Raw genomic sequence first — 22,858 nt, forward strand, 5'->3', positions numbered from 1 at the left:
CTGTAACCCCTCATAGTTGGCAAATGATGTGGCCCCCACACGTCAAAGTGAACAATATGAAAAGGAGAAAGAGATCTTTTATTGCTTACTGAATAAGAATGTCTACAATGCTTTGCCAGTTCACACGACTCACAATGAAGACTCGATAAAGACACTCCCTTAAACATATCTGGAAACAAATGACTCAAAGCAGAAAATGACAAATGACCAAACCGAAAGTGACATAACAAGACTTTGTTAACAGACTTTGACAAAACCGACTCTAAGGCAACTCCATGAGGTGGTCCCAAAGCTCGATCCAATGTGTCCAACAAGTATATTCCGTTCACCTCATGGCCACTCCCAATCATCCTCTGAGATTGCAGGTCCTGAAAAACACAATGAGTGGGAAAAAAGGTTATGCTGCAATTCATGGATTTAGTTAAGCTGCTAACAGATAAAAGGTTTGTGTTAAGTTTAGGGACATGAAGGACAGAGGATAAATAAAGGGTGTCAGAGGTCTTTATATCTCCTTTACCAGAGATGGGAGCAAGAGACCCATCAGCAAGGGATATTTTCCCTTTGCCAGAGAGAAGGTGGTATGAGCAAAAGAGATTAGACAGGCTAGTCATATGGTCTGATGCACTGGAATCAATAATCCAAGGGATTTTATGATTACCTGAAGCTGAAGCATGATTTGCAGAAGCACAAATACCTGAGTGAGCAAATGCTGATGAAGATGATGTGTTGTTGCTAGAAGTGTGAGATGAAGAAACAGTAGCTTCCAAATGATTTAGTAGCCTCCCATACTTTTCAAAATCTGCCTTCATTGCTGCCAACTGCTCAATGGTTGATTTCTCTTCATTCTCCTTATTTCCTCCTTCAGGTATTGTAGTAACATTAGCTGCCTTAGGCTTTCCTACCTGACTGCCCTTCTTAGAGTTGTTGTTATTCTTAACCTATCAGGAAGAAGCTCAAGATGAAGCTTCCAGCAAGTGTCCTTTGTATGCCTCAGTTTCTTGCAATATAAACATATCTGCTCCTTTTTCTCAGTAGGACCCTTTGGCTTTTCCAGCATGTGCAAAGTGTTCTGTAGGTGGACCCTGCAACTGAACCTGCTGCCTACTCTCCTCACTGCTTATCATAGCATATGCCTGGGAAAGAGTAACCTCATCTCTGGCCAGGATATTTTGCCTAACGATGTCAAACCTAGGGTTGAGTCCAGTGAGAAATTCAAACACCCTATTTCTCTCCACCAACTTCCTATACATTTCAGCATCATTCTTACTCTCTCATACAACTGTCTCCATAACATCAATTTCTTGCCATAGGGATTTCAGTATAGAGTAGTAGATTGCTACACTCTTCTCCCCCTGTCTTAGGTTCTTCACATCACTTTTCAACTTATAGACTCTAGCTACATTCAACTTCTGTGAATAGGTCTTAGTAACACTGTCCCATATCTCCTTAGCCGAAGACATCCAGAGATAATGCTGACTTATATGAGGTTGCATAGAATTGACCAACCATCCTATGACAGTATAGTTCTCTTGCATCCATTTCTCAAATTCAGGGTCTGTCTCTTCGGGTTTCACTTTACTACCTGTGAGGTACCTAAGTTTTCGTCTACTACAGACATTAATTCTTATAGACTGTGCCCAAGCAAGATAATTTATCCCATCTAGCTTGATTGTGGTTACACCAGTCAAAACGGAATCTACCGAGCCAAGGCCTAAAACCGGCACTTGCTTGAACTCACTTCCGTATGGCTCCATTAATCAAACGAAAATCAAAGAACCAGAAATTTTGTCTATATAAACTTACTTGAAGTCAAACCAGAACCCAAATGCTTGAAAACTAGGGTTTTACTACGTCCAACTGTTGGAGTGGAAGAGAGAAGATGCAGCCGCTCCTACCAGAACTTCCCAATCTCTTCCAAACCTGAACCACCCTCCTTTAAGAGTCACAAGACACCTCCCAACCACAGAGCGCCACACCCAAACCTTCACCTTTACCTGTACCTTCGAAAATCTCTAATCGGCTAGGGTTTTGGGCAGCAACAGAACAACACCGCTTCTTGGCAATATCCAGCCAGATTTAAACTCTCCAAACCCTCTACCAACTAGGCCAGAGATCCTCTGAACTATAGAGAATCTATCTCTCCATACACTCTTAATCTAAGGGTGTATGGGAAAAGAAGAAGAAATAAAAAAAAGGAAGAAATAGACCTGCTCTCATACCAAGATGTAAATCAGTCCTCAAATATTAGGTGTAAATTTGAAGATTAGAAGAAAAAAGGAAGAAGAGAAGTAAGAGCAGCAACACAAGAGAAGAAGATGGCGAAAAGAGAAGGAAGAAGAAGAAGAATTGAATTATCTTCCCTTTCTCCTCTAATCCTTTTTTTTTTTATTAAGAATTAAAGTTAGAGTAATGACAAGTATGCCCTTAAGTGGGCGGCCAGCTAGGCAGTAAGAGATTAAACAAAAAGAAATAACAGGCCCATTAGCCAACAATAAAGAGAAGATATTACAAGAGAAGATACTAAGACCCATTCGGCCCAGTCTCTTTACATTCTGAAAAGGGCATGTGGATTCATAAAAAACCACATCTCTAGAGGTGAAAATGCGATGAGAAGCAAGGTAAAAAAAAAATTCTGTAGCCCTTTTGCCCATGAGGATAACCCACAAAAATTTCTTTAGTGGCTCGACTAGCAAACTTGTCCCTTGGAAATGGACGAACTTGTGCGTAGCATAAGCACCCAAAGGTACAAAGATGCCCGTAGTCACTAGTCAGGAGGTTTGTGATAGAGTACCTCAAATGGTGATTTGCCTGATAATTGTGGTATTGGGAGCAAGTTTATGAGATAATTTGCTGTAAGAAGACATTCCCCCAAAATGTTGTAGGGAGAGAAGCTTCAAACTGAAGAGCTCGAGCGACTTCAAGTAGATGGCGATGCTTGCGTTCAGCAATGCCATTCTGCTGGGGTGTATCTGTGGAAGATCTCTGATGAATGATACTTTAGTAGCATAATATTGTTGCATAGGCTTTGAAATGAATTCAAAACCATTGTCCGAATGTACGCATTGTACACCACAGTTAAATTGTTGCTTTACCATGGCACAAAAAGTAATGAGAAAAAACACAGCCTCTGATTTATTTCTTAAGAGATAGACCCAAGTGCATTTACTAAAATCAACGACAGTAAGAAAAAAATGAGCTCCAGAGTGAGATGCAGTTGTTCGGTAACCTCCCTAGATATCACAATTAGACCTATTCATGGGCCGGGTAGCCCGACGGCCCGGCCCGCACCCCGGCCGGGCTTGGTCATATAATTAGGCCCGTGGGCCTGACCTCGGGCTTAATACAGTAAGCCCGACTGTGTTTCGGGCCAGGCTCGGGATTTGTCAAAAAAGCCCAGCCCGAGCCCGGCCCGGCCCGACTCAATATTATATATTTTATAAAATATATAATATGTATTTTATATATTATATAAAATATATAAATAATATAATATTTATTAAAATATATATTTATAATTTAATATATATATATATATTTTATTCTTTTCTTTATAATTTCAATCTATCTCTCTCTTTATTCAGCTGCTTCAACATTAATAATAATAATATAGGCTAAATTTCGGGCCCGGGCCCAGGCTCGGGCTTTGGGCTTTTTATGAGGGCCGGGCTCGGGCCCAAATTGTAGGCCCGATGGTTGGGCCGGGCTCGGGCCTTAAAAAAATTTGTTAATACACAGTAAAAGCCCGGCCCGAGCCCGGCCCGGCCCATGAACAGGTCTAATCACAATGCACAAGCTGGAAAGAAGCAGTGGTGTGGGATACTCGAACTGGAAATGGAATTCGTGTTTGTTTAGCATGATGGCATGAATGACAACAGAAATCTCCCGGTGTGACAGGTATACCACTGATGAGTGAGATGCGCTGTCGTGAGGCATGGCCAAGACGTCTATGCCATGTTATGTTATCTACAGTGGAAGAAGCAGCTACGTGTGCTGAAGATGACTGTGTAGGGGTTGTAAAATGGTAAGAGGCCATCACAGAGCTTGCCTACTCTAATCACTTTCTTGGAGGCAAGGTCCTGAAGAACACAAAATGTTGGAAAAAATATAGCTGCACAGTTGAGCTGATTGGTCAGTTTGTTTATAGAGAGCAGATTACATCTAAACTGTGGGAGATACAGAACATTATGTATAGTATGGGAACCAAAATTCACAGACCCCTTATGAGTGGCTGAGATAGAAGTTCCATTTGGTAAGCTAACAAGCCTCTTATGACTCAAACACTGGGATGTTGTAAACATAGACTCAGATGCAAGCATGTGGTCAGAAGCACCATTGTCAAGAATCCAACTGGGAGGAGGTAGAACCTTACCAGAGGTATTGGCTGAAGCAAATTCAGACCTGTCGTTATTAAGAAGAGATAGAAGTTGATTGTATTGATTCATCGTGAGCCCTAGGATGGGAGAGCTAGCAGCAGTCTCTGAGGATTCAGTAGCTGCACATGATGTAGATCGAGGTTGATGTGGTGGACCCTTAGAATCAAACCATCGGCTTGATCGATTATTTTCCCAATTCTCTGGATATCCAATTAGCTCATAACAGTGGTCTTTGGTGTGACAGTTCCGTTTACAGTGATCACAGCGCAGTCATTGCCTAGCTTGTCCATTTGAACCCGATCCTCGTCCATTTGGTCTAGTAGAGGCATTTAGTGCTGCTGCTTCTGGCTGACCAGGAGAGTTACGCATAGATATGGTGAATAGATGCTTTTCTTCTTGAGTGCAAGAGTATAAGCACAACTCATAATAGGCAGCGGATCAGATCCAAGAATCACAGATCTAATTGAATTGGAGTCATTGAGTCCCATGAAAAACTGGTGCAGTTTCTCCTTGTCTCTTTCAGCAGCAAGAATCTTTGCTGCTCCACACGAGCATTCAGCTATGGTTACGAGTGTTCCTAATTCATCCCAGAGTGTCTTTAGTCTAGTGAAATAACCGGTGACTGTGAGATTTCCTTTCTGGAGAAGAACCAGTTCCCGTTTCAGTTGATGTATACGGGGAGCGTTACTTTGCGAGAACCGTTCTTTGAGCTCCTTCCAGATTTCAGCTGTGCATTCTATGAATGCTACGCTGTTGCATATGTCACGGGACAATGAATTGAGGATCCACGAGGTAACCATCGCATTGCATTTCGTCCAAGCCGATTCTTCCGGCGATGTAGCATTAGGGCGTGGCAAAGATCCATCAACAAAACAGAATTTGTTCTTTGCCTTTAAAGCTGTCTTCATCACGCATTGCCATGCCGGGAAGTTTTCTCCGACGAGTGGAGAGGAAACCAACACAGCTCCTGGATTGTCTGACGGGTGCAAGAAATACGGTGAGCTTCCATCAATCTCCATTACCAATCTTGAAGAAATGAAAACCTGAGGATCTTGTGCCACTCTGATACCATGTAAAATGCTATCAGACGCCAGAAAGCAGAGGAAGAAGACTCTGATCTTTTATTAAGATATATGGCAAATATATATATTACAAAATAACCGACTTAGACAAGTGGGCCAATTTGGCCAGCTGTCAAGTGATTGAGGTCCAGCTGTTGGGTGGTTGTTAAATTGCAAGAAGCTTTCTGTTACGACTGTTATAACAACAGTCGGAATATGCTAACATGTCTCAAGTCTTTAATAGAAGGGTTTTTTCTTTTTAGACTTAATAGAAGGTTTGATCTATTGAAAATTAATTTTTGGCATGATTGTCGACTTTAGTTGTAATAAAAGGAGATCAATGAATGGAATTCGACAGGTTTGATTATTCAATTCTGTTCTAGGTGTCATTCTCCTTTAGAGTGCATACTCTTTTCCTTTGAGCAGTGCAGGTCGGTCACCATAGCTTAGGGAAAGGGTAAGAAGGCATCTTCCCAATCCCAGCAGGTTGGTTAAGAGATGTTTAACATTATACATCATGTCATACATGGATTGCTCTGTTGATGAATCTGATTCTATTCGTTGAATATGAAGTCCTGAGTTGGACATCATCTGTTCGAAAAAATGTTAAACTTTGCTTACTCTGGTAAAATTGGAATTTGTATTTTCTGCAATTTCTAATATTTTTGGTTAAATAAATATATATTCATATTTTCTATAATTTCTGTGTTTTTTCAGCACTTTCTACTGTTTTTTTTGCTAAAATATTTGTTTTTTGGATTTTATATCAATTGCTACCATTTTTTTTGGATTGGGTCAGATTTGTCCAATATCCTTGTCAATTCAAATGGATTGATTTGGAGTCCCATGAATTAGATTTGGATTAGATCGGATTTGACTTGGTGGGTCCTTGTTAGATTGGAACGGATCTAGTCCAAATCCGGTCCATTGACAGCCCTACGTGCATTTTTTAGTGAGTGATTGGACAAAATTTCAATGTATTACAGACGTGGTCAAGGGATGGGATAAGAAAGCTTTAATCATATTTCTCTGAAGACAATATCAGGTGGATGTCCAGATGGTTTGGCCTAGGAATCTATCATGATGGCTTTAAAGATGCATAGTATTATTCTGCACAAAGGTCAACATGCTATCCATCATATGTTTGTCATTGGAAATGTTCCGAGTGATACAAAAAGGGTTCTCATTTAGAACTAAATTCACTCGGCAGTTGTTTTTATTGGATGCAGGTCTAGAAGTTGGCAATGAAGGAGACTCGTGACTAGTCTTATTAGCCATTTGGACAAGGTTAATCTGAAGAAGAATAGAATGATAGGATCATCTAGAATATTTACTTGAGAAATGCTAAGGAGATATTTTTGTACCTTTTACAAATGCATCATAGTACACCATACATCTGAAATAGTGTAGCCTTTAGTGACACACGAGGGATCTGAGACATGATGTTGCAAATATGTGGTGTATGATGCATTTTTAATGGTACTAGGGAAAAAAGTTGTATCATCAATATTGCTCTATTGATTTTCCACTTGGTATTTTGTTTTAGTTAATTATTAACCAGACTACCACGAGTGTATTATCCCATTTTAGTCGATTATGATCTTGATGAATTTGGTTGCAGTCCAGTAAGTCTTCTATTTGGAGTAGATTTGTTGAAATTTTCTGGTTAGATGTATGATGCCATATGGCTCATTTTAAGGAATAGAATGAATAGATTTGAAACCCAGATTGCAGGGTTAACAGTAAAATCTTAGACCGACAAGCATAGGAATGCAGTTTCTGATAGGCCACTGTGCAAGAAATTGGGTATAGCCAGGACCATCATTGGGTGATGACCCTTTAACGAGTCTGTTCAATTACTTCATCCCTCTCAAGTCTCAAGTTGGTCATTACTATTCATAGTTTTCTTGATATAATTAATAGGGTCATGCTAACTCCTGATGATGATGGATATGGGCACTGAAACAGTATTCATGTAGCCGACCCCATATAGTTGGGACAAGGCTTAGATGACGATGATGCTCAACTCCATCTCTAATCATACGAGGGTCATTTTCAATCTCCCCCATGGTTAATTTTGTCTAGGCAACAGCGGTAGTTGCTTTTGGGTAGTTTTTGGCCATTCGTCTTTGAACTATTTTTCATCTCTATGCATGCCCTGCCCTTAATGTGGTTATTCTAATAACATACTTCTGGTCATGTCAGATAATTATTTCTGATCATTCTGCATTATTTCTTTTTACCAGGTTCTCAGCCCCTATTTTCATCAGTTTAAAGGTCCATTCACTGTACTGATTACTGAGATTGATTTTTCTGCAGAGTTTGATAAAGAAAGACAAAGAAAACGAGAATGATGCTTCAATGACTGATTTTCTTGACAAACTGGTTACTGCCTATCGGGACCCAGCTTTGTTGCCAATCCAGTACTCTGAAAATCGTGACAGCCATAATTCTCCCCTTCTATCATCTACTCCATTTTGAGTTTGGAACGGGATTTCCTTTTCCTGTGCAGACTATCCTCCACTCCCCCTTCCGTGGAAGATGCATGGTGATTTGTGGTAATGATAGTGGCCAGGACAATCGATCAAAAGTGTATTCTAACACATTTGGAGTGATGTGGTTGCTGCTGTCTTTTCTGTATATCATCGTTGTACAGGACAGAACCCTATTATGTCCATGTTTCATGTTAGTAAAGTAAGATCGATTGCTTTTGTTTTCTCTGTAAGTTGCAACCAAAGATTGTTGTATGCTTTTTAAGGAAAAAAAAACGTAGTTTGTCCAACATGATGGGTACTATTAAAGCCACTCTACAATGCCGAAGTCTGGCTGCTTTTGACTATTATTTACGGAATGCCGGAACAGAAATAGAACCGGTAGGCGGTAGTCGGTAGCATCCCACAGCTTAACCTTCTTAAAGACGTGAACCTCATAAATCACAATGCCTGAAGAATGATACAAACCTTTTTCTCCTCTGAGAAGAGAGAAGGGTTCTTCGAGTTCGAGCTGTAGTGCTGAAGCACCGCATAGAGAGGGATTAGAAACCTATTCAGAGAGAAGGTATGAAGTAAATAAAAGGAGAGAGAGAAATGGTCAATGATCCTGATCCATTTGCAGGTGACTCAAAATATATGGAGAGAGGGTCGCCTCAGACCATTACAATGGAAGGCAAATAACAGAAAGATTCGATTGCAAATGATTGCCATGGGTTGCGCTTAACAAATCTTTAACAGTCTCATAACGGTAGTGCTTGCCCGTGTGATTTGAATAAGCTCTGTAGCTAAAAGGTGATGTGTATCATGCAGGTGAATCTCATATTTGCTTATTGGATCCTCTGTCGTGTGTCCTTTGGTATCAATGGCTTGTCGCTTGTAACAAGGAATCCGTAGCCTAGGCAAAGAATTACAGCGTGGGTAGGTAAATTACAATATTATCTCAAATTCATTCCTGACTTTTAAGTTTGACGAGAATTACAATTACCTGTCTAACTTCTCACGGCCGGAGATGTTTGGTTGAAAGAATCGATTAACAAAATTGCCACTATCAACCAATCTCTGGCATGTGAAAATAAGCAATTTGTTACGACATATTTCTTAAAAAATCATTTACGCTACCTTTGGTAAGGAAAGGAAGGGAAAGTTAAGAAAACCTATACAGCATTTGTAAAGGTTTCCTATCTTTCTTTACTTTTTCCTTCAAACCAAACATAGCCTTAAAGAATTGGTTCTCAGATCTTGGAATTGATTTTAGACATATTTGTTCTCAAAACTTTTGCTTTCAGGAAATCCGGGTTCGTTATGGGTATGAGGACGGGCTACCCTCTGGTTGTCTAGCCCCATGATCCCACCAAAAAAAAAAAAAAAAACAGGGGAGCAGGGTCTGTTTGGATTGTCAAACTCTTCTCAAACCTGCATTCTAAACATTGGCAGATGAAATTTATGAGGTACCGAGTTGGTCTAGTACTTAAGTAGAGCATGGTTTTTGAACTGCCGTTGACCTGGATGGTTGGACCATTCAGCCCACGAACCATTCAGGCAACCAGTTCTGTTTTACCCCAAACCCGGTCCCTAGCCAAAAACTGCTAAATCAATCAACGACTTGTTGACCTAGGTGATCGAACCATCGACCCATTCAACAGTTTTTAGCTGTTTTTTTATTTTTATTTGTCAGAATGGACCATCCGTTCGAATCAGACAATCAAACTGTCAACCCAGAAACCGGTGGCCAAAACAGCTCCGTTTCCGGATCTTTTTTTAAAACCATAAAATAGAGTAAACATCTCGTTTATTTTCCAACGTGCCCTTTTGTTAGAGGGTAAAAAGCAAAAAAATCAAAATCATTTCTGTTCGAGTCTTGAATAATGAGTGATTTACTGATTTTCAAGAGTTCGGAAAACCATCGTTTTCTTAAAAAAAAATGTTTTATACATTACCAAGGCAATTTATTCAGAAAGACATGCAGAGTCCAGCCTTACATTGAGAATATATTTCCTAATAATGTATAGCTGGGCCCGTTGGTTGCAGAGTGCTTATGGGGTTTTTGGCTCTTTTTGCCTTAGGAGATCCTATAGAATCCCCTCCCCTTCAAAAAAAAAAAAAACCCTAGTGGCCGGCAGTGAGATACAATCCATTCCAAATCTCTGCTACGAGGTTTGACAGTCCAAACTCGCGTGCTCATTTGTATTTTGTCCATTATACATCATGTTTGTATTTGCAGCAAATCTAGGGTGGGTGGCAGTGTGGCACCTTTCAAACTTGATTGTCGTTTCAGGAGTCAAGAGTATGAACACGTCAATGACCACATACTCTTCACTCTTGAAACGTCTCTGATTTTTCCGCATGCTGTTGGGACTGATACCTTGAGAGATTGCTCTCCACAATGTCCCATAATATATCTTTGCCGGTTATTGGGAATATCTCCTGATTATGACATTTCTGATATATCATCGGGAGATATTCCAAAACACAGCAGGGATGTACTGTAGAATCATTGTGGGGGGCTGATTTGAACTCATACGTTGATGCTCAGAATATATTACACGTGTCATGTTTTCAAATTTGTAATACGAGCTCCGAGAACATGGATTAAACAAAGTTGATCTGAATGTTATGCCTACCCTAGTGTAGACTGTAGTAGAGGCAACATCTGCAGCATGCAATATGTAGAACCCAATATATAAACTTCATGCAGATAAATCTTTAGGCAAAAAACTTGAACCAGAGAGAAAGCAATGCATCACAGTTGAGCATTTGATGTTGTTAAAATCTTTAGGCTGTGTTTGGTTGCAGTACAAATTTATTTGTATTAGTATAAATGTATGGGAATGCAAATGTAAAAAAAAAAAAAAATTACAAATTCTTATTTAATTTTATTTTGGATTTTACTTTATTTTGCTTCATGTCTTAATTTACTTAATTTATATTGTAATCAAACAAAATAAGTTAAATTTTAAAATAAAAAGAGGTCAAATTTACATTCAAATCATTTACACTGCCATGATTTTACATTAATACAAATTTATTTGTATTGCAACCAAACACAGCCTTAAGAATGTACGAATATTTTCTCATCTGAATCTTCTCAACTACTTTTAAGTTCTGGCGAAGGTTTAGCAGAGTTCTCATGTTTATTTTTTTCGATAAAGAGGATCCATTGAAAACAGTCACGGATACAAACTAATCCCCCTTGTACAAAAGAGCATATTCAGAACTGAAGGGGGAGAGTTCTGACAAAAAAAACTTAGTTCCAGAAGTTCTTTCTCTACGAGCTAAATTATATCACATAAAACGACAATAGAGTTAAGAAATGATCCAAAAGAACCTTCACGTATGTTTTCAGTGGTCCCTCTAATCTTGGTTAACAAATCCTTGGCATTGGAAATTATAACAGCTCTTGTGATGCCCAACTGATCAATCAGTCTTTTTATGCCTGTGATGATTGCCTAGAGCCAGAGCTCACTCTCTGCGGCGCCATTTGCCTATCAGGACACCAGTTGCTGCATTGCATGGCCCAGGTCATGCAAAGAATTCCAACATAGCCCAGGCCAAGGGATTTGCTATGAATTTTGTATTTGATGGAAACAACATTTCCAAAGACCCAAAGTAAATGAAGAGAAAATCGTTTAATTCTGACGTATTTGAGCTTTTCTTTACCGAGAAAAAAAATTCTTTTGACATTTTTGAACTCTGTAAAATTTTGAATTGAAAGTAGGGATGGTCACAAGCCGAGTTTTTTACGAGTTATTCGAGCTCGGTTCAATTTAAATCGAGCTTTGAACTAAGTTTGAGTCTAATATATAGGCTTGCTTGCTAGTTGAGCCAAGCTCGAATCCAATAAAGGTCGGCTCATAATAACAAATAAATAATTTTTATTTTTTATTATATACATAAAACATACATATATATATAAATATATATAATAAATATTTTTTATAATTCTTACTTTTTTGTATGTAAAATAAAAAAAATGACTTGCAATTGAGCTAAGTCGAGTCGAGCTCAAATTTACAGACTTTAAACCGAATCGAGCTCGAACTCAAATCTCTAATTCGAATCAAACTCAAATCAAATAACCAAATATTCAACATCGATTTCTTTATCAAAATTGGCAGCAGAAACCACGCAGTTGGATTCCTTTTTTCTGGGTAAAGCAAAACTGTACTATGCGAACTTGGTTCGGAAATAGAAAATTAGCAGCTACCATATGTAAAAGTAAAATATTTAAATTAGGTAGAGTCTGTCTTCCTCCTTTCTTTATAGGTTTATAATAGGATAGGATTATAATTTTAAATTCGTAATTGGGTTTGAGAAAGCGCGATGTGTCTCCATTCATTGGGGGAAGGTCCATGTGGAGGCACGAGACTTGATGCATAGTCCCATATAGCTAGCTATATATGGAACTATATATATCCTTCGCTTACCACGCTGAGTTCATTTATTTCCAGAGTAAGGCTTCATAGTTCATATCTAGGGCATGAAATAGATTGGATCTGGATTAGACCCACCACTTCTAGATCCAATATCTAGACCTTGCAATAATTCAACTCAACCCGTAAACCCGATCGGAAAAGGCGGGTTTGGATCCCCTATGTAGTGGCCCGAGTCAAAAGGCAACTTAACCTGATCGACCTGACCCAAATTTTTTTCGGGTTGGGTCATGTCACTTCTTTTCAAATTGGTATTGACCCAGACAGTTAAACCTGTAACTTTCAGTTAAGCCAAATGATTGAACCATTGACTTGTCCATAGGTGAACCCTAACTTCAATATTTCAGAATTAGGGTTTAGCCTTTACCTGGCCAACCCGATCCGACCGTACTGTCAGGTCCATCCATATCTAAATTGGGGTAAATGGGTGCAGGTGCGGGTCCAAACCGTAGATGGATCTCATAGGTTGGGTCCATATATAGCTGATCCATTTACGCTTTATGGTAGAATAAGGATCGGTTCCAAGGGAAAATAAACATATACGACGGGATCAGTACTTGGTCCACACTTTTATCTGACTGACCCATAAGAATTGTATGAAACTTTGATTATTCAAACCCGCTAAAATACAGGTATGGATTTCCAATAAACCCCTCCATTTCATGACCTACCCATAACTCATTTTCTTTCAAACAATATAAGATTTCTTTCGATGTCAACGATGTACCTCTAGTTCTTCATGGTTGAAAGAGAAGCTCTGTGTAGAGAAAATCGGCCCAATTATATAACTCAAGTAGTCTAGAATAATTCCAGGAGAAAATCTATGTTGTTAATTAATCTCAAGTATGATAAATTGTAGGCTACTAATTTCTATCTAGGCTCCATTAAGTGTTCCATCACCACATTCCTATCTATCTCTATCCCTTAAATAAAAACAAAAGCGACCCATAACCCTAAAGTGGATAAGTGAGCCTTCCCCAATAGTAAAAGTTAGAAACTTTTGTGGAACAATAAATGAGGTATAAGCAGAGGAGGATGGCCAAGGGAGGCGAGAAGACACAGCGTCGTGTTGTGTTTGAAGAGGATGTAATGTGCCTGAGCATGATAATATATTACTTATAAAGACGTTTTTGAACTTTTGTCATAATTTTTCAAAATGTCTAAAACTCACCATGTCAGTAAGTTTTTATATTTTAAAATGTATCTTCTGTCGGTGTACTGTTAAATGTCAATGCTTCTTAAAAGAGGTGTCTATGTCAGCATAAATAACAATTTTTATGACTAAATTACTCTTGAATGGTGAGTTAGAGGAAAAATAGTCATTTTCAGTTTTCAATTTTTTATTTTTATTTTTTTGCATTTTTAGTGTTTTGTTATAATTTCTGTTTTTTTTTTACATTTTCTATTTTCTACAATCTATAAGTTTTCCTGTATTTTTGTTATTTATTTACAATTTTTGTGTTTTTCTATAATTTTTGGTGTTTTTCTACAATTTTTATTTTCTGATTTTGTTTTTCAATTTCTATAGTTTCTATAATTTGAAAATAGTTTTTATTTTGTTTGCAATTTTTATAATTTTTTATATTTTTGTAGTTTCTATATTTTTATGTATTTTATATTTGAAAATATTTTTTGAACTTTTTTCCTTTTATTCATGCCTAAATATTAAAATGGTAATATATTAACACCCGTTAGTCTGTTTAACGTCAAGTTAGTGACATGGTGAGTTTTAGACATTTTGAAAAGTTGTGGTGAGTTTAAGAGAAATGCTGAAAACTCATGGCGAGTTTTAGACAATTTCCCTTTTGAAAAAGATCTTCATTCAGTTCTTTAAATTTTTTATTATTTAAATTTTAAGATTATCCTTTTCTTATTTATTTGAATGATTTATGATTTGATTAGTTTTTTTAAATATAATATTGAAGTCCTCCCAGTTGTTCTAATAGATTCTTAAGTTTTTGGTTGGATTCAAATATTCAAATGAAATGGTAGAGGTTTCCCTTTAATATATATAAATTCATGGTTTCATTTGATTTTCTTGATTTATTGGAGAAATGAGTGGATATTTTTTATGTTTTAAGACGATGAAAGACATGAAATAAATAAAAAATTTTGAGAAGTTTTTTTTTTCTATGCTAGTGAAATGATTGTTTTTATTTTAGCAGATTTTGTTTAGAGAAAATGGAGGTATTTTTGGTCAATTAGGATTTACGAGAAAAGTGCAAGAAAAAGATAAAAGAAAGTTTTAAGTGCACATTTTGATAATTTAGCGCATTTTGCCATTGGACTTAATAGTTAGGGGTGAGCAAATGGGTAAGTTCTACCTAGAACCAAATGGAACCAACCTTGAACTGACCCTACCCGATCTGTTACAAGGTATGGTCTAGTTCCAAATTCTTGGAATCGACTCCTACCCATGTTGGTTCTAGGGCCTAGGGGTTTACCCTACTCGAACCGATTTGATGAATCAACCTTGGTGGTCCGATCCTAAAACAAACCTTCACAGGGTAGGTTCCAGTTCCAAAAACTTGGAACCGACCCCTATAGGGTAGCTCCAAGTTCTGCCATGGAACTGAACCAAACCGACCCATGCTCACCCCTATTAATAGTCAAGGGTAGGGGTGTTAATGGACTGGTTTTGGGTTGGACCCCGTCTAAATCAAAATCAATTTGGATGGATTTGACGGACCAATAAGACATATTGAGTTGGACCAACCTAGATCTAATGGTCCAAAGTATTTATTGAATTGGATTGGACCTGGTCCATCCATAATAGTTTAATATTGGATTGGGTTGGATTGAACCAATATTTGGTCCATTAATAAAAGATAAGGACACATGTGTCAATATTAGATTTGAGTTAGTACCAATTTAAATTAAAATCAATTTGAACAGATTGGATGGTCCAAACATTGAATTGGATTGATCCAAAATGGTCCAGATATTCATCATATTGGATTGGACCTGATCAATTTGCAATGAACTCATATTGGACCGGATAAGATTTCGAACTAAACCAAATCCAATCTAATTGATACCCTTAATCAAGGGTATTTGTCACAAAGTGAAAGTTAGAAGGAGTATTTGTCACTAACCATAATAGTAATTTATCCTATATTACATATATATATATATAATATGTTTTAGAATATTATGCCTGTTTTTTTCTTGTCATCCATGGCCATGCAATAATGAGTACATGGTGGCATTGGGGACTGAGTTTATAAGCGACCAATGTTCTTTCCCAAAAGAGTTAGCCCTGGCCCCGCACTGCAAACCATGTTACAATTTCTTCTCTTTGTTCTCTCAATGCAAGGCTGCAAGCTTTTATTGGATAAATATTAAAAGAAGCTATAATAAGCCTATAACCCATTAGGTTACAACTTACAAGCTGCTTATAGTCTTGGAGGCTGGAGCTAATTTAAATATTCTTTTCAGCAAGTAGTTTTCCTGTCGTACAGTAGGAACTGATATCATCGGGTTGGGTTGAGTATTAAATTGGGCTAAACAAGTATCAATCAGAAGACGAAGATACGCTTTTTATCCGGCAAGGTTCTTTGTTTCATCAAAGTGTAGGGATTGGAGTGGCTTAATTTTAAGTCACAGTTCTCTCTTTAATTTTAAGGGTCTTTGTAGAGGGCCACATTTTTAGTGGCTTTAGGCGGTTTAGTAAACCTCTATTTTGGGTTTTTCATTGTGTGGGACCAATTGTTTTGAGCCTTACAAATTTTAGAGTACTTTTATCTTTTAAAGGGTCTGTTTGGTTTACAGGAATAGAGATCTAGAATAACTATTTGGTTGCTGTTGGAATAGCATTTCCCTTTTCTTTTTTATAAAAGCATTTTGCCATTTGGGGGGAATGACCATTCCCTCCCCTAACTTGAGAATGGGAATCCTATTCCACTGATTTCAATTTGAATTCTGATTCCCATCTGAACCCCCCCCCCCCCCCCCCCAAAAAAAAAAGAGAAGAAGAAGGGGGGAGGAGGGGGAAGACCATTCTGATTTCAATTCCAGAGATTTTGATTTTGATTCCAACTAACCCTAATCCTAATGTGCCTAGATGACTATCCTTTAGGCCAAAGCTCCTCTTTCTTTTCCTTTATGAAGAGACTAATAAAAAAAGCAAAGAGCCATTACTACAAGCCTGACTGACTCTTCCTCGAGAATTATTAGCAATAATAAAAAAGAGTTTCAAAGATCTTAACAGCAACTCCTCATAAGAGCTTCGGCGTCCATAAGCACCAAGCACCAGAGTGATTCCATTTTCTCAGAACGACAATCTAAGCCATTCAACCCTTGACAATTGTTAGAGAATGGTTCCTTTTAGGTTGAATGTTAGAGAATAAAAGTCTAATCAAGGATTTCACCCAACAGTTTAAACTTTTAGGTTGAATGGTTCTATTTGACTTAATGGTCTTAGTATTCCATATTTATCGTCCCCCTTATAATTAATTACATTTTCAAATAGATGGATTCATATTTGTTCTAGGCTATTCAAATAATTGTATGCTCCAAGGTCAAAATTATTGTTTCTCTCTTCAAAACGAGGCTACATAGCAGTCTTCTAATTAATCAGCTTCTTTTCTGAACAAGGTCTTCTTCATCATATTATAAGTGCTTAACAAGAACAAAGAAAAAAAAAGGAAAAAACTAATTATTACAAAGTACTAATTAACCCTAGCAAAGTGAATGATAGCTTATATATAGTCTTTTACTGGTAGAAGGTAAGGTAAGATGGAACTTGAGCAATCGGTGAGATGTCTGTCTCTCCCATGATGCTTCTTTTTTAATTATGAAGGTTACCACTTTCTTTTGTTTAATTAAGAGTAAGTCATAAAATAACTTTTCTTTTTCTACTTTTTGTTTCCTTCCAACTAAAACCAAACCGGGGCAATAAGGGCATCATCCCCCATTTCCCCTTGGCCCTTGCAATTTCCCAAATGATGATCTCCAAATCATCGAGGCGTTTCTCTCAACCAGCAACACCAAATCCAATAAAACATATGCCCCAAATACAGTTGTTACTTGTTACACAACCCATCTGCTTGATATCAGAAAAGAAAGATTCCAACAAAATTACTTCAATGCTGTGTATGCTTTCACTTGATTTTAATTTTGATCTACTCTCTAACTCTATCGGTTGGCACCGGTGAACCACCTTGGCTGCTAGTCTGCACAGCCTCGATCTGTTGCATCTTGACCCCACCATTGCATGCGATATGCAGATTGAATTGAATACATCCAAATTTGACAAATTTCTTTTCAAACTTTCTCTCTTTTTATTTTGTTTCTTTTCCTTTTCCTTTTTTTCCCTTCTCTCCGCCGGGGGAGGACTCGGTTTTGATGGATTCTTTTGCAGCTTGCAGGTATAGCCTTATGCTCTGTTTTAACTTTTTAAGTTGACCCCGACATCCCTTTTCCGCTCGGAATTTATATTTGACAGCATCAACCCACTTTACAGAACCGGACAGAAGGAAAACTCAACCTCTAAAATTCAAACCAACTTTCTTTCACTGTTCTTCAATTACTATTGTCCTGCTGCTCAGCCTCAAAACTCAGAAGCCTTTTCCACAAATAAGATCAGCAGCTTAAACCCCACTTCTCTTTCTATCTCTCATGGTCATCATCCCTGTTACTCTCATTCTGTTTCTCTCTCGATCAAATAATGGAAGAAAGGGAAGAGCCGAAAAATGACAGGAAATGCTATTCTAAGGCCAGGAGGTTCAGAGGGAGGACAGAACCTAATCAATATCAATATCAACACCACCTTCTACATCATTCCTATCGTAATGGGTTTTCCTACCAGAATGGGTACCAGGCATTCCCAGGCCTTCTTCCTCTACCTCCTCCAATACTTCTTCTGCCACTACCTGCAACCCCACTGCCCCATCAAAACGAGAACTTGAGATCGAAAACCCATTTGCAGAAAATTTCAAGGAAGCAAAACAAATTTACTCGGACCACCTCTTCCGATACCCAGGTCCCAGTTTCAACAGCTGCACAAGGTAGTATCTTTATCTTATTGCTCGATCAGTTATTTCTTTTTTATTCTTTATGTCTGTAAACCGAGTTACTGCTGACTGATTATAGAGTAATAAGGACAACCTAAGAACTCCTTTTATAAGTGAAAACAAATGCCTGAATCTCTTCAAGATGGGCAAGAACATGCTGCACCAAAACTGGAATTCTTTTTGTTTTTTTCTTTTCGTTCTATCCTGTTTCCTCTTCATTTTCTTTTGTTTTTCTTTCCTGTCACCGAGGGGGTAAAACGTGCTACTGTTCTTTGGAAGGAGATACTTTTCAAGATGGCCAAAGAACATACTGCGTCAAGATTGGAAGTCTTTTCTCTTTTGTACTTTTGTTTTTCTTTCCTTGTTTCCCGATTCTTTTATCTTCTGGGGGATAAAGGACGGAAGAATGACGCAGTTTTATTGGAAGGAGATGCAACCCTTTTAATGTCACCAATCTGAAGTGCTGAAAATAAGAGAACTTGAATATTGACAAGAAGATATCTGGGTTCTAACTCTAACTTCAAATTCTCGAGGTCTTTTGCCTTTCTTTTCTTAAGTTCTTGCTTCAACAGACATTAGTGATTCTTTTTTTTTTCTCATTTTAGATACTTCGCATTCTTCCGTCATGATATAATTTCTTTCCTTGTTTAAGCAGTCCCAGAGGGGCTCGTACAGATAGCCGAGAAGCTAAACAATGGAGATGAGAGTGGGCAGATGGCTAGCAAACCACAGGCTATAATGGCAGCTAGAAGACCAGATCCCGGTGGTGTTGATGGTGCCGTAATTCCCTTGCTTGCTAACCATTTTCTAGTTCAATTTGATTCTTCTCAGCGAATTTTCCATTATGATGTTGACATCTCTCCACATCCTTCCAAGGAAGTAGCTCGCATGATCAAAAAGAAACTCGTGCAGGACTATTCTGCAATGCTATCTGATGCTCATCCAGCCTTCGACGGCAGACGGAATCTCTATAGCCCCATTGAATTCCAATATGACAAGCTTGAGTTCTTCATTAGGCTACCAATCCCCACAGCCAAATCATTGTTGCCGATGGGGGAGATCAATGGCACGACGACAGAGAAGCATGAAGAACCAAGACTCTTCCGAGTAAACATCAAGCTCGTTTCCAAATTGGATGGACAGGAATTGAGCAACTACTTGAGCAAGGAGGGGGAGGACTGGACTCCTCTTCCTCAGGATTACCTCCATGCATTAGATATCGTCCTTCGAGAGAGCCCAACAGAGAAGTGTATACCTGTGGGGAGGTCACTCTACTCGAGCACAATCGGAGGAGATAAAGATATCGGAGGAGGAGCAGTTGGGTTGAGAGGGTTCTTCCAAAGTCTGAGACCAACCCAACAAGGACTCTCTCTCAACGTGGATTTCTCTGTGACAGCTTTCCATGAAAGTATTGGCATAATTCCATACTTGCAGAAGCGGCTTGAGTTCCTGCGGGACCTTTCCTACCGGAAGACCAGAGGTTTGGTCGGGGAGGAGAGAAAAGAAGTCGAGAAGGCCTTGAAGAACATCAGGATATTTGTATGCCATAGAGAAACTAATCAGCGTTATCGAGTTTTTAGCTTAACTGAGGAAGCCACAGAGAATCTCTGGTTTAGGAACAGGGATGGGAAAGATCTAAGACTGGTGGATTACTTCAAGGATCATTACAACCATGATATACAATTCAGGAATTTGCCATGCTTGCAAATTAGCAGGAGCAAACCGTGTTACCTGCCTATGGAGCTCTGTGTGGTCTGCGAAGGGCAGAAGTTTCTTGGCAAACTCTCGGATGATCAGACAGCGAGGATCCTTAAGATGGGCTGCCAGAGGCCAAGAGAACGAAAAGCCATTATCAATGGAGTCATGGCAGGTTCCTTTGGGCCAACAAGGTAATTAACAAATTTGTCGAAGAAATAAGAAAAATTCTCCTCAGTTCTCTTTCTGGCTTTTGACCTTAATTTAACTTGAGCAATAAAAAATTTGTTTTCACTGACAGCGGCGACCATGAAAGTGAATTCAAGCTGCATGTTTCAAGAGAGATGACCCAGCTGATGGGGAGAGTCCTTCAACCTCCCAAATTGAAGCTTGGGGACCGCGGTCATCTAACAAATCTAATCCCATCCCGCCATGACCGGCAGTGGAACCTTTTAGAGAGCCATGTTTTTGAAGGAACACGAATTGAAAGGTGGGCTCTGATAAGTTTTGGGGGCACCCCAGAACAGAGGGCTAGCATTCCAAGATTCATAAATCAACTCTCGCAAAGGTGCGAGCAATTGGGTATCTTTCTCAACAAGAATGCAATCGTTAAACCCCAATTTGAATCAATGCAAGTTTTCAACAGTGTCTCTGCATTGGAATCCAAGCTCCAGAAAATCCAGAGAGCATCATCGAACAGCCTCCAATTGCTGATATGTGTAATGGAGAGAAAGCATAAAGGATATGCAGATTTGAAGCGTATTGCCGAGACAGGCATCGGGGTTGTGACCCAGTGTTGCTTATACCCCAACCTTGGTAAGTTAAATTCTCAGTTTCTGGCAAATTTGGCTCTGAAGATCAATGCCAAGGTTGGAGGATGCACTGTGGCTTTGTACAATTCATTACCTTCCCAAATACCAAGGCTGTTTGGGCCTGATGATCCTGCAATATTTATGGGTGCTGACGTGACCCATCCACACCCGCTGGATGATTTCAGCCCCTCCATTGCTGCTGTTGTCGGCAGCATGAACTGGCCAGCAGCAAACAAGTACATTTCAAGGATGAGATCTCAGACCCATCGACAAGAAATCATACAGGACCTTGGTGAGATGGTGTGGGAACTCCTGGAAGATTTCTGCAAAGAAGTTAACAAACTTCCTAAGAGAATTATCTTCTTTAGAGATGGGGTGAGTGAGACCCAGTTCTATAGAGTGCTCAAGGAAGAGTTGCAGGCCATTAGAGCTGCCTGCTCTAGGTTCCCAGGTTATAAGCCTGCCATCACCTTCACTGTAGTTCAAAAGAGGCATCACACCAGGTTGTTCCCAAAAGAAACTGATGACTCATCATCTTCTGCTGGAGCCAACTTCATCAATGAGAACATACCTCCAGGGACTGTGGTAGATTCCATCATTACTCACCCCAGGGAGTTCGATTTCTATCTCTGTAGCCACTGGGGAATGAAGGGGACGAGCCGGCCAACCCATTACCATGTGTTGTGGGATGAAAACCGGTTCAGCTCCGATGAACTACAGAAGCTGGTGCACAATCTATGTTACACATTCGTGAGGTGCACCAAGCCGGTTTCTTTGGTCCCTCCAGCGTACTATGCCCACCTTGCTGCATACAGGGGCAGGCTTTACCTCGAGAGGTCAGACTCAACAGAATTTACAAGAAGTAGTACTGCTGCTTCACTCTCCAGAGCTGCTCCTCCAAAGATAACACCATTGCCAAGGCTTAATGAGAATGTTAAGAAGCTCATGTTCTACTGCTGATGGTGACAACCCCGATCGATCGATGACCCACTACTACCGATTAATATTTAATCCTATAGGCTATATCCGATATAGATAATAGAACAAAGAAAACTAAAAATAATTAAACTACGTTATTATTAATGCTTGTATCTCTGTAACTAGCTAAGAAAAGTTTGCTTTTTTACATCAATTTGTCCCATGAACGTGCAAGCCAGCTTCCTTGGACGTACGTAATAAAACTACTCACACTTTGAAACCTAAACAATGAATGAAGCACATAGGCGTTGATCAAAAGCTTCTACCTTTCTTTCTAGTCAGTGTAGCCTGCATTTGGTTGCTTGTTACGAAACCTATAAGCGAACCGAAAGTGGTAAAATCACAAACATTAACTCTTATTGCCCATCTATTGATGATGAACTCACATTCTAAAGCTATGCATAGACATGCCATAGTCTCAGTCTGGACCCCCCCCTCCCCTGAAGCCTACCATCTAAAAGTTGCTTTCTTTGGAGAGAGAGATGGGCCTTCTGTAGAGGTTGGAATAACTCAATCTCTATGGTTGGGAGGTTTGATATGGATGCTACTTAGCTAGCTAGGGTTGCTGTTGGGTCCATGTAGCTTTCGATATCGATACAGGCAGGTGACAGTTGAGCGACAGCTCGAATCGAGCCTACTACGTATATCTCACTATCTCCTTCTTTCACGTGGTATGTTTCAAGTTTCAACCAATAATATTAATCTCCGGTCTGTGCCATGCTTCCTTCTGAACTGTGTATTATTGCTACCGTGGCTAAGGAAGAAAGTGCATGCAATATCAGATATATGTGAATCTCCGGTGTCAGTCAAGTCGGCTTCCTTGTGTCGTGGTTTCAAAGCTCGAAGCGTCTGCGTCGTAAGAAATACATATCACAATTCACAAACAAATTTTCCTTCTGTTACGTGGAAGACTAGACTGGTTCAAAAGGACGAGAGGAGAGAGAGATGAAGAAGAATATATCAATATAAGTCGTAGGGGTAGTTTCGGGATAGAGGGCGAAGT

The 22,858-nt window shown here is 39.1% G+C and overlaps 2 protein-coding genes across 4 annotated transcripts in view; both read left to right on the forward strand.

Annotated features, from left to right (window-relative positions):
• The window catches only part of LOC104598051 (hyperosmolality-gated Ca2+ permeable channel 2.3-like), a 41,094-nt gene extending 32,878 nt beyond the window's left edge, over positions 1 to 8,216 (forward strand). The window contains exon 11 of the mRNA XM_010259937.3: positions 7,754 to 8,216. Within this exon, the coding sequence (XP_010258239.1) occupies positions 7,754 to 7,915 (162 nt within the window). The 3' untranslated portion in view covers positions 7,916 to 8,216. The remainder of the gene's footprint in view (positions 1 to 7,753) is intronic.
• A 9,274-nt stretch (positions 8,217 to 17,490) lies between these two features.
• AGO7 (Argonaute family protein) lies at positions 17,491 to 22,009 on the forward strand. 3 transcript variants are annotated; one of them, XM_010259934.2, is made up of 3 exons: positions 17,491 to 18,364; positions 19,023 to 20,259; positions 20,367 to 22,009. In XM_010259934.2, the coding sequence occupies exons 1-3, from the start codon at positions 18,025 to 18,027 to the stop codon at positions 21,835 to 21,837; spliced, it is 3,048 nt and encodes a 1,015-aa protein (XP_010258236.1). In that variant the 5' UTR covers positions 17,491 to 18,024; the 3' UTR covers positions 21,838 to 22,009. The 3 variants fall into 3 exon arrangements, with proteins under 3 accessions (XP_010258236.1, XP_010258237.1, XP_010258238.1); XM_010259935.3 differs by having other exon boundaries at positions 17,497 to 18,364; positions 19,026 to 20,259; XM_010259936.3 differs by lacking the exon at positions 17,491 to 18,364 and adding an exon at positions 18,388 to 18,903 and having other exon boundaries at positions 19,026 to 20,259.
• The last annotated feature ends 849 nt before the right edge of the window (positions 22,010 to 22,858 follow it).

This window comes from Nelumbo nucifera, chromosome 4, assembly GCF_055504915.1.
Source record: "Nelumbo nucifera cultivar China Antique chromosome 4, China Antique-T2T, whole genome shotgun sequence".
NCBI classification, from domain to species: Eukaryota; Viridiplantae; Streptophyta; class Magnoliopsida; order Proteales; family Nelumbonaceae; genus Nelumbo; species Nelumbo nucifera.

Coding starts and splice junctions, on each gene's coding strand:
- AGO7 (XM_010259934.2), top strand. CDS start 18,025: ATGGAAGAAAGGGAAGAGCCGAAAAATGACAGGAAATGCTATTCTAAG. Junction 18,365..19,022: donor AGTTTCAACAGCTGCACAAG/GTAGTATCTTTA, acceptor TCCTTGTTTAAG/CAGTCCCAGAGGGGCTCGTA. Junction 20,260..20,366: donor GGTTCCTTTGGGCCAACAAG/GTAATTAACAAA, acceptor TTTCACTGACAG/CGGCGACCATGAAAGTGAAT.